Source organism: Canis aureus, chromosome 17 (genome assembly GCF_053574225.1).
Source record: "Canis aureus isolate CA01 chromosome 17, VMU_Caureus_v.1.0, whole genome shotgun sequence".
NCBI lineage: Eukaryota > Metazoa > Chordata > Mammalia > Carnivora > Canidae > Canis > Canis aureus.
The window spans coordinates 11,464,504-11,475,755 of record NC_135627.1 but is presented as its reverse complement, the minus strand read 5'-3'; the positions used below and the strand labels follow the sequence as shown (position 1 = coordinate 11,475,755).

The following is an 11,252-nucleotide window of genomic DNA, read 5'->3' as shown; positions in this document are numbered from 1 at the left end:
GGAGGGGCAGGCCAGCCGCGGGGCGGGGGCGCCGGATTGACGGGGCCTCGGCGGCCAATGGCGGCGACGGAAGGGCGGGCGGGGCGGGAGCCGCCGTTAAAGGGGCGGTGTGACCGGGAGTCCCGGCCTGGAGCGGGAGGGAGAGCGGGAGGGGGAGCGGGAGGGGGGAGCGGGGGGAGGGGGACGGAGGGGACGGGAGGGAGGGAGGGGGCGGGGGAGGGAGGCCGGGGCGGGAGAAGCGGGGGCGAGCGGGGGAGAGGAAAGGAAAAGGAGGAGACAAAAAATTAAAAATAAATAAATAAATAAAAGGCTGCGGCGCCTGCTGCAGCGCCCACCGAAATAAGCAGAGGCGGAGGTGGACCGCGGAGCCCAGCGCAGCCCAAAAGTGGGGAGGGACCTGCTTTGGCCTCTTCGCACTCGCTCGGGTCTCGGACTCCGGTCGGTCCTCGAGAGCGCGGCTGCCCGCTCGGGGTCCGGCGCCTGTGGCCGCCCGGCGAGCGGCGGCGAGGGCAGCGAGAGAGCTGGAGATTACTTTTTTATTGTTGTTATTGTTTTTCAGCCTAGCCTCCCCTCCTCCCCTCCCTCTGCAAGCCTTCTCCCCTCCCACATCCCCCCTCTCTCCTCCTCCCCCGCCTCCTCCTCCCGCACAACTTAAAGAAAGAGGGAGCGGCGCGGCAGCCTCCTTCATCTGGGGGAATTCGTGGCTGCCGCAAGTTTACTACGCGAAGCACAGCCAATGCCAAGCGCGGAGGACGCGGAGGGCTAAACACCGCGGCCGCGGCGCGGAACAATACCGGCCGCGCGCGGGGCGGCGCGAGTAGGGCCGCGGGGGAGGGAGCGGCCGACCCGGCGCGCGGGGGAGAGGGCGCCCGGCCTCCGCCCGCCGCCCCAGGGCCCCCGCCGCCGTCAGGTGGAGCCGTGGGCGCGCCGGGCCGGGGCGCCCCGCGCGGAGCTCGCCTGCGTCCCCTCCTCGCGCGCCTGCCTGGCCGGTGCACGGCCACCGCGCTCGGGCACCGTGGCCCCGCCGCTGCCGTGACTCCATTCTGCGGGCGCCGCTCGGCGCTGCCGGGCCCCGGGTCCGCGGGGCTTGCGAGCGAGTGAGTGTGTGCGTGCGCGCGCGGGTGCGCGCTGGGGTGGGGGCCGCGGCGCTGCGCTCGCCCCCCTCGGCCCCCCTCTCCACTCTGCTCCCCACACCTCCCTCCCGCTCCCTCCTCCCGCCCGCCCTCCCCTGCCCGCCCGCCCGCCCCCGCCGCAGCTCCTTTAATACACTTTGGTTCTCCGCCTGGCTTTGGACTCTTCTCCTCCTCCACCTCCTCCTCCTCCTCCTCCCGCGCCTCCTCTGCCGCCGCCTCCTCCTCCTCTTCCTCTCCGCGCCTTCGCTCCGCGCCCGGCCGCCCGAGGCAGATCCAGGCGGCGGCGGCGGCGGAGGCGGCGGGCGCAGGAGCGCGGCTCCGCGGGCTGAAGCCGCCACCGACTCCGCCGCCTGCGCTCGGAGCCGGGCGGCCGCCGGACGCGCCGCGCGCGGGGCGGGAGTGGGAGCGAGGAGGCGCGGGGCTCGCCGGGGCCGGCGGGGCGGGCGGGCGCGCTGGCCATGCTCTTGGACGCGGGGCCGCAGTTCCCGGCCATCGGGGTGGGCAGCTTCGCGCGCCACCATCACCACTCGGCCGCGGCGGCGGCGGCGGCGGCTGCCGAGATGCAGGACCGCGAACTGAGCCTGGCTGCGGCGCAGAACGGCTTCGTGGACTCGGCGGCCGCGCACATGGGCGCCTTCAAGCTCAACCCAGGCGCGCACGAGCTGTCCCCCGGCCAGAGCTCGGCGTTCACGTCGCAGGGCCCCGGCGCCTACCCCGGCTCTGCCGCGGCTGCCGCCGCAGCCGCCGCTCTCGGGCCCCATGCGGCGCACGTCGGCTCCTACTCTGGGCCGCCTTTCAACTCCACCCGGGACTTCCTGTTCCGCAGCCGCGGCTTCGGGGACTCGGCGCCGGGCGGCGGGCAGCACGGGCTGTTTGGGCCAGGAGCGAGCGGCCTGCACCACGCGCACTCGGACGCGCAGGGCCACCTCCTCTTCCCCGGCCTCCCGGAGCAGCACGGGCCGCACGGCTCGCAGAATGTGCTCAACGGGCAGATGCGCCTGGGGCTGCCCGGCGAGGTGTTCGGGCGCTCGGAGCAGTACCGCCAGGTGGCCAGCCCGCGGACCGACCCCTACTCGGCGGCGCAGCTCCACAACCAGTATGGTCCCATGAATATGAACATGGGTATGAACATGGCAGCGGCCGCGGCCCACCACCACCACCACCACCACCACCCCGGTGCCTTTTTCCGCTACATGCGGCAGCAGTGCATCAAGCAGGAGCTCATCTGCAAGTGGATCGACCCCGAGCAGCTGAGCAACCCCAAGAAGAGCTGCAACAAAACTTTCAGCACCATGCACGAGCTGGTGACCCACGTTTCCGTGGAGCACGTCGGCGGCCCGGAGCAGAGCAACCACGTCTGCTTCTGGGAGGAGTGTCCGCGCGAGGGCAAGCCCTTCAAGGCCAAATACAAACTGGTCAACCACATCCGCGTGCACACGGGCGAGAAGCCCTTCCCCTGCCCGTTCCCGGGCTGCGGCAAGGTCTTCGCGCGCTCCGAGAACCTCAAGATCCACAAAAGGACCCACACAGGTAACTGCGGGCTGGGACAGGGATGGGGCGCAGAGAGGAGAGGCTGTGGTTGGTTGGCTGGGAGAAACGCGCAGACCGCCAGCTCCTGCTCTGGGATAGGAGGGGTTTTTGTGTGTGCGAGACAGCCAGCGGCTTGTTTTTGTTGGAGAATGAAAGAATATTATCGGGCTGGGTTTTTCCATGTACGGAAATTGCGTTTAAAATGATCGGTGTAACATCAAATGTACGCTTTGGGTGATGCAATTGCTTCGTTTGCTCAGCCCCAGTTAATAATTTCCGATCTAAATAGAACGTACAAAATAAAACTGCTCTCCAACTCGGTGCCCGGGAATTGAGCCTAGAGAGGATTTTGCCAGCTTGTCTGGATGTGCTTTTCTGCTCCGGCTGTGTGTCTGTGTTTGGGTGGCTTGTGTGTTTTCCCACTTCTTTTACTCGCGGTCCAAAAGTCCTTCCAGGGACTCTTCCCATTAAATTAGTCTGGTGTGAGCCGAAGCATTTCTCGTTTAAAAAAAAAAAAAGAAAAAAAAGAAAGTTTTTTTTTTTTTTTTTTAAGCCCATTTCGAGGTAGGTCGCAGGGCTTTACGGTGGGTTCGCAGTAGTTTGTGAAATTCTCTAATGGGCACCAGAGGGTTTTCAATTCCAAACTTGGACCAACAACCCGGTCAGAGAAAAAACCCTGGGGCAGCAGAGCCCCGGGGCGTAATCGCGTGAGAAGAGGGAGCTGCAGAACGCGCCTCTCGACTCATAGATTATTCATCTCTGACCAGGTCCCAGCCAAAATCGTGCCAGACGATTTCCTAAAAGAAAGCCAAATGTTTTAGCAACTTCCCCCGTCAATATTTACTCCGAAGTGGGGATGAGCCAGCGGCCTATTGTTCTCTTCCGGGAAGGGAGGGAGCCGAGGTGCGAGACAAGCTTTTAACAAGGTTTAAAATTTGAGAAATTTATTTGCATGAAATGCTTTCGAGTCCTGTGTCTGAGCGGATGTCTTTAAAAAACAATTTAGGTGTTAATGGAATTTAACGTTAAATGGTCCCCTTTCCAAGAGGAATGATGTTTGAGTTCTCACACCTCTAAATGACTCCAAGCATTTGGAATTCTGGCAACAGGATGCAGGGACCGCCAGAAAATTAAACAGGGAGATTTTGAAAGGCTTTGCTGACGCCCCCCCTACCCCCCACTGCCCAGCCTGTGCCTCTGCCATCGCTAGATGCTTGTCTTATCCCTAATATTTACCTTCCCCCCAACCCTCGACTTCTTTTAAAATGACTAGAAGAGAGACTAGAATAATGGTTTATTTAATTTGCAGAATTTTGGATGAAAAATACTGGCTCAGTTACGATCCACAGCCCCGTCCCCAAACAACATAGCAACTCCAAATGTAATTGCCTACTGGCTCCAGAGACAAACCGACAGCAGCCCAGCCGCCTGTGTGATTTTGATAATGCCCTAAATATTTTGTCATAATAACAGCTTCTCCATGGCGAGACCAATTTGTTAGAAGCTGCGAATCCAAGGAGTCCTATAGAAAGGTGGGCAGGGCCGGGTTCTACCCCAAATTCATTACAAATCTGAGGAAATGGGTGTCAGTCTGGAAGAAAATTAAAATATGAAATAAATGAGCAGGACTGTCAGGTGGGAAGGCGGTTAATTTCATCTTAGTTCTGTGGCAGAGGCGATCCGACCTGTTAAGGGACCCAGGCCCTTCTGGTTCGCCTTGCAGCGGCCTTGCTCCCTCCGGGGTGGGTGGGGGCTCTGGGAAGCCCTGGGTGTGGGCAGCCAGCGCCAGTGTTTCTATCCACAGGGGAGAAGCCGTTCCAGTGTGAGTTCGAGGGCTGTGACCGGCGCTTCGCCAACAGCAGCGACAGGAAGAAGCACATGCACGTCCACACCTCCGACAAGCCCTATCTGTGCAAGATGTGCGACAAGTCCTACACGCACCCCAGCTCGCTGCGGAAACACATGAAGGTACCACCGGGGAGGCCGGGAGGAGTGCGAGGTGGCTGGCCCGCGGTGCCCGTCCGGCCTGGACAGCCCTTACCAGCCTGGGCAGGCCAGGGTTCCCCGGTGCCGGGAGGAGGGCATTTCTGGGCGTGCCCCCCCCGGGAGCCCGGCCCCACAGCAGCTGCACTCACACCCAGTCCCCTTTGGTCTCCCCTCCCGGCTTTTGTCTTGCAGGTCCATGAGTCCTCCCCGCAGGGCTCCGAGTCCTCCCCGGCCGCCAGCTCTGGCTACGAGTCGTCCACGCCCCCGGGGCTGGTGTCCCCCAGCGCCGAGCCCCAGAGCAGCTCTAACCTCTCCCCGGCTGCGGCGGCGGCAGCGGCGGCGGCGGCGGCGGCGGCGGCGGCCGTGTCCGCGGTGCACCGGGGCGGAGGAGGATCGGGCGGCGGCGGCGCGGGCGGCGGCTCCGGCGGCGGGGGCGGCGGCGGCGGGGCGGGCGGCGGGGGCGGCGGCGGCTCCGGCGGGGGCAGCGGGACGGCCGGGGGCCACAGCGGCCTCTCCTCCAACTTCAATGAATGGTACGTGTGAGAGGCGGGGGCCTCTCTCCCTCCCCCAGTCCCCTACCCTGGCGCAGCCCTCCCTCCCGGTGGCCAGCGCCAAGGGCACCCTGTGATGTGTTGTTAAAATTATGAATCTGATTTTTATGATGATGAAAATGATTTTACCAGCAGAAGGATTTTTAAACGTTTTTTTTTAAAAAAAAAATAATAATCTAGGCATGAAAAGCAAAAATATCCCTTCCGGAGTCTCAGAAGCTGAAAACAAAATAAATAAAAAAATAAAAAATAAAAAACCCCATAAAAAATATTGAACCAAACCCCCATCCTCTCCCCCCTGCCCCCGTGTCCTCTTTCCTTCTCACCCAGTTCCCAGTCTTCTGACAAACTGTACATAGTGAACTCCTTCCTTCTCCAAGGTGGTTTTAATGGCTTCTTGGTGTATAGAAGTTTGTCCATTTGTAACTCTCCGGACTGCGTTCCTTCCTGCCTTTCTTCCCTTCCCTTCCTCAAGTGATGGGCTATTTCTTTTCTCTTTTTAGTTTACCCGGTTTCTTTTTAAGTAATGTGGAAGAAAATGGTTTATTTTGTATTGTGGTATTGAATATTGTGTTCCTTTTCATGAGGCAACTTGATTGTAAACTTCATGCAACTATAGACTGGAAAAAACCGAGCCGTGCCAAAGTCTCCCTTCTGTTTCTTCAACACGTTGATCCACAGCACACATGTACACCACCACCACCACCACCACCACCACCAATGCTTGTGAATGTATTTTTTTCTGTTAGCTGGGTTTACATGTGATGTTTTAGTGCTTTTGCAAGTTCAATTCGTTAGTTCCTGTATGAAAGATTGTGGGGGAAAATAAACGTTGTGCCGTTAGCTTTTCCGTCATAACACCCTTCCTTCTGTAAATACCCGTTACCATATTTATCCATTTGTAATTAAATTATGGTATTAACTTGCTACAGAGGAAACAATATTTATAAAGAATGTTTCTTAACTATAAATATGTACAATTGTGGGCATAAACTGTTTCAGATTTTTTATTTGAAGGTTTTAAGTGGTTTGATCATTTCTCGTGATATGTTTTGAGAGTAATGCATACAGAAATATAATAAAATGTGTTGAAACTGCATGAACATACTATTTTTTTTTTCTAGCAAAGTTATTAAAGACAAGGGGAAGGGGACAGCTGAGGGTTGATGTGGGTATGGCTCAGCTGCCTAAATGAATGGGAGGTACCACCTTGCATCCTGGGGAGGAAGGTGTATGTATGCATAGAAACCAGGCCAAACTGCCCCTTTGGCAGAAAGTCTCAAAATTATTTTCTACGTCCTTTGTTTGTGGCTGAGAGTGAATTAAATTTTTGGAAAGGCCCTGTGAGGAATGGCGGCAGGAACCTTCAGAGTTTCTAATGGCTCCATTATCTGAGGGAATGCCTTTCTTTCAGCTATTTGGACTGGATTTAAGAGCACTAAACATTTCCTTATTCTTTGTTTCCCCTTCTTCCCTGCCCCCTTTCCTCTCCCTCCCTCTGAAAAGCTGAGGTACAGTTATTTTTAATTGCACATTTAAAACTGAGTTGAGTACTTTGTTTTTGAACTTGGTCCAGTGATTGTAGTTTAAGGGCCCTTTTCTACCAAGTTTTTTTTCTTGAAATTTTAGAGAGCCAGCTCAAATTCTGCTTATCTGCACAACTGCTGCACCACCCATAACTAGGATGTTCAGGAAAAGGAGATAGTACATTTAAATTTCAGAAAGCAACAAACTATTGGCCCCAAACAAGAGAATCTCTTTAAGAATTCAGTAAAACCGAATAAGATAAAGACTCAAATGGTCAGGTGGAAGTGAGGCAGAGCCCCAACCACCAGTTTGTGTATAAGGTTTGCAGCTTCACTCCCCTCCCCTGAAAACAATTGATCAAATTTCAAAGATGCTCTAAGGAAGAAGGTAAAGATAATTTTAATAATCAAAGGGTGGGAACGGGGGAAATTATTTTGAAATCCCTGAGAACTCAAAAACCTCTCATCTCTTCCTGAGTATCCTCTAGAGTCCCTGGCAGACCCTGAGTCACACACACCCCCCCCCACATACACACCACCCGGTACTGAGTAGATATTCTGAGAGAGTACCAGCAGCGACACCTCCCGAGGATGGCCCAGTGGGCTCTCCGGACTCTGCGGGGGGAGACCCAGGGCGCGGGTGGCTGCTTCAGAGACAGCTGCTTCTGTCTCCTTCTTTCTGCAGTCCACTGAGCTGCAGGGCCAGGCAGGCTAGGCCAGAGGGCCGCTTGAAGAGAAGGGCAACCCTGACCTCCCCGAGACCACCTATCCAAAGGGGAGGGAAAGACTCCAGCCTGGTGTGTGTGTGTGTGTGTGTGTGTCCCCCAGAGGGTGACAGACACCTGGCTAGCCCTCTCCAGTGGCCCAACCAACTGCCCAAACACCAGCTCCTGAAGCAATCAGCCCCCTATTAAAGTCAAATTTATAACCCCTAATAATATTAAGGAGAATTATTAAAATAATTGGCATATGTTACTGATCCTTGGAAGATTTCATTGAACACATTATAAGCTATGAGGAAAGTGTTTAGTTTTTCAACCCCAACCTCCCACTCCCCACCTGGGGGGACCCCCCTCCAGGGGAAGGGTGAAGGAATTGGATGAAATATTTATCATCACTTGGGCAAGAAAGAGATAGTCTATCCTAAATGTGTTAAACGTGTTTTTTGTTGTTGTTGTTTTTTTTTTTTTGTTTTTGTTTTTGGTGGAAATTATTGGCTTTGAGACATCTTCCCAAATCTAAAGAGAAGGGTGGAATGGAGGGAGGTAGGCAACTTTTAGTATCAGGTCAAGGCTTGGGGCTTTTCTTCTCATTTGGCAGCAGCAGAAGGAACTGCGCAACAAGAGGCAGTGGCTCTCACAGTCCTGAGTTGGCTTGGCTGGCTTTCCAGCGCTGAATGTCGGAGAGCTACCGGGGGGCCCTGCAGGCCCGGGGCGCTCATCCTAGTTTTCAGCTTGAGATAAAAATGGGAAGGCTCCTGGCGTGCGAAGGGAGATCGCAGCCTGGGAGCGGGTACCTGGTCCTCCCTAGGACGCGAGGAGCGAGTGGGAGCGGCTCTCCCGCAAAATGGCTCCTGTCCCCAGGGCCTGGCGCCCCAGCGCTTTGTCCACACTAGGCACCGACCCGATGGTGTGCTCCGCTCCACGCCTCTCGCTCCGGCCCCTCGAAGCCCGGGGACAGGATGGCGGGGGGAGGCGGAGATGGCAAAAGTGGTCGAAGGCGTCAGAACTGCTCAAGTTGGAAAGCGCGAGGGGGGCTGGCGGTGCAAGACTCTGCGTCGCAAACGGCGCCAGGCCCGGGGGTGGGGGGCGCGCGCGTGTCTGCCCACTGCCTGCACCGACCTGAATTCTAACCTGCCCTCTTCTGGACTCCAGGGCTACAAAACCGAAGCCCATCTTCGCTTCCCTCGGGGAGCCAGAGTTGCGGGGAGGCTCGGCTGCCTCCGCCCGCCCGAGGACTGTTTGTGCCGGTCACTGCCATCAACTTGAACTTCAGGGCGCCCAAGCTCGCTCCAGATGCGCGCCGCTCCGTCCACCACCAAATACCTCCCCTCATGCAAGAGCCGCTTTATCCGGAGGCAGCTGGAGCCCCCTTGGGAGGCCCATCATTATTATTATTAATTATCATGATCCTCACTGCATTATTAATGATCACAATGATAACTGGCATCGGTATCAGCTCCTCCCGGTTCAGTGAAGTCCCCCAAGTCCCAGGCGGGGAGGAGGTCACTCCTGGAGCAGAGGCCGTGTTGATTTGCTCTGGGCCTGAGCAAGGGGAGGCTGCTAAGGTCGAGGCCCGGTGGGATGGGAGGAGAGGAAACAGGTCTCGGGCCCTGCACACCCCGTCCCGCTGTCACAGCCTCTTTCCTTTTGCGGGCACCTTCTCTCTTCCTCCTCCTCCCTACCCCCTGCCCCTTTTGTCTTTTTCAGACGGATGTTTTCAGTATCAAATGGTGCATTTTCTGCACAAAACTGTGAGATTAGGACAGATTACAGGCTGGACTGGACTTTCGGAGTTTCCCTGTACATTGGGCTGTTCTCTCGAATTCCAGGTGTGACCAGGAAGGCCTGGGTTTTCCAAGGGATCAGTAGCCTGCTGAGTAGGCAGGGCTGATGGGGGGGGTGGGGGGAGGTGTCCTCTGGTGGGTCCCTGGTGAGCACACCAGTAGTACACCTGGACACGCAGGGGCCCACCAAGTACTCATTTGGGACTGGGGTCCAGCCCTCCCCTCTATCACCCCACGGATATAACCCAAAGGGCCCCCTAGGCCTGTGTCCAAAAGCTAAGCAATAAAGGCCTCAAAATAATACCTCATCAAGACTTGGTTGAACCCTTGGATGCCTTTTTACTTAAACAGACCGGAAAGCGATGCACAATACACGTTCAATAAATACTTGAGGATTGATTATATAGTCTGATATCGCTTTGGTTCCATAGAAACTTGGAGCTCCTCGGCCAACTGCTACCCCTAGCAGAACGCAATAAACGTTTTCTATTTTTAACTGGCAGCTTAAAACAGGGCTGGAGACGCGTTGCCCTCCTCGCTCACCCCCCTCCCTAAGCTCCCAACAGATTGCTGAGGGGGGGGTTTTGTTTTAGGGAAGAATCTAGATCCTTTTAGACTGGGTCCAGTGATGGGGCATAAACCCTCAGGTCGTCCCTCTGGGATCCTGTGAAAGTAAAGGCAGCCTTGGCAGTTTGAACAGGGTGTTGCGAATGAGAACTTCTGTAAACCATAACCAGGGCAGCCCGAGGGTTGGAGTTGGGTTGGAGTTCACGGTCAAGGCTGTGGGGCTACTGGGGCCGCAGAGTCCACGCCCGGCTCCGCCCCTGCTCCTCCGCGGCCCAGATCGCCCTCAGGGCGCGCGGAGCCAGGGTCCTCCCACTCCCGCCCCGCCCCTCAGGGCCGGGTCCCCCGGACGGTGGGTCCTGGGGCCACTCCTCGCACTTGCACCTTTCCTTTTGTTCCCAAGGCTCAACGAATTTTTTTTTTTAAGATTTTACTTATTTATTCATGAGAGATACACACACACACACACACACACACACACAGGCACAGGCAAAGGACGAAGCAGGCTCCATGCAGGGAGCCCGATGCAGGACTCGATCCTGAGACTCCAGGATCACTCCCTGGGCTGGAGGCAGACTAAACCGCTGAGCCACCCAGGGATCCCCTCAACGAGCTTTTCAAGAGGTGACACCTCGCTTCGTCTCCGGGGGGCCTTGCATCCTTTCCTTGGTCCCGCATCCCGCATCCTGCCTGCCGGGTCATTCGGGTTAAGGCTCAGCGCAGCCACCAGGCCAGAGCTGGGGGCACCGCATTCACTTGAGTGCTGCACACAGACACCCCCCCCCCCATCCACACAGTTCTCTCTCACAATCTCTCTCCACGGTCAACATACACACATACACACATGCACTCACATGCTCGTCTCCTTCGGCAACCCCCAGCCACCCACTCTCGTGCATGGGATAGACCGGAGCTGCAGAGATTGGGGGCGCATGGAAGCAATCCCAGCAAGAGATGATCCTCTCACCCGTCCACTCTTTCTCGGCTACCCCACCCCCTACGGCCTCCCTCCTAAAGGGCCCGGCCTGCCCTGAACTCTCCATCCAACTTGGGTTTTGAGAGTCTTACTGCCTGGGCCTTAATTCCGAGGCCCAGGCCCGCACTTCCAAGTTGGGCGGGGGATCCCCCGCACCCAGGCCCGATCCTTCAGGCTCACTCCCCGGGGAAGGTGACAGGCCCGACTGTCCGCTCCCCCCACCCCCCCACCCCCCCACCCCCGGGTGCGCGGGCGGGAAGGTCGCTTCCTCACCTCTCAGCTAAACCAGAAGGGAGGGAAAGAGTTTTCTAACCCTCGCTCCTTTCCAACCTCCGCCTTTATTTAGCCTCTTCTTTTCCTAACCCCCTGAAGCCAGTATTTTTCTGTCCCCGAGGCCAAACCTGGTGGCCCAGGGGAGCAGAACAGGGCTCAACGCCGCCAGAGAGGTTGGGGGTAGAAATAATAATAATGTTAATAATG

The 11,252-nt window shown here is 57.0% G+C and overlaps 1 protein-coding gene across 2 annotated transcripts; it reads left to right on the top strand.

The window, feature by feature from the left end:
* The first annotated feature begins 1,552 nt into the window (after positions 1-1,552).
* On the top strand, positions 1,553-6,299 carry ZIC2 (Zic family zinc finger 2). Of its 2 annotated transcripts, none has more exons than XM_077855066.1 (3): positions 1,553-2,663; positions 4,468-4,631; positions 4,805-4,985. In XM_077855066.1, the coding sequence occupies exons 1-3, from the start codon at positions 1,592-1,594 to the stop codon at positions 4,847-4,849; spliced, it is 1,281 nt and encodes a 426-aa protein (XP_077711192.1). In that variant the 5' UTR covers positions 1,553-1,591; the 3' UTR covers positions 4,850-4,985. The 2 variants fall into 2 exon arrangements, with proteins under 2 accessions (XP_077711192.1, XP_077711191.1); XM_077855065.1 differs by having other exon boundaries at positions 1,558-2,663; positions 4,842-6,299.
* Positions 6,300-11,252: the final 4,953 nt, after the last annotated feature.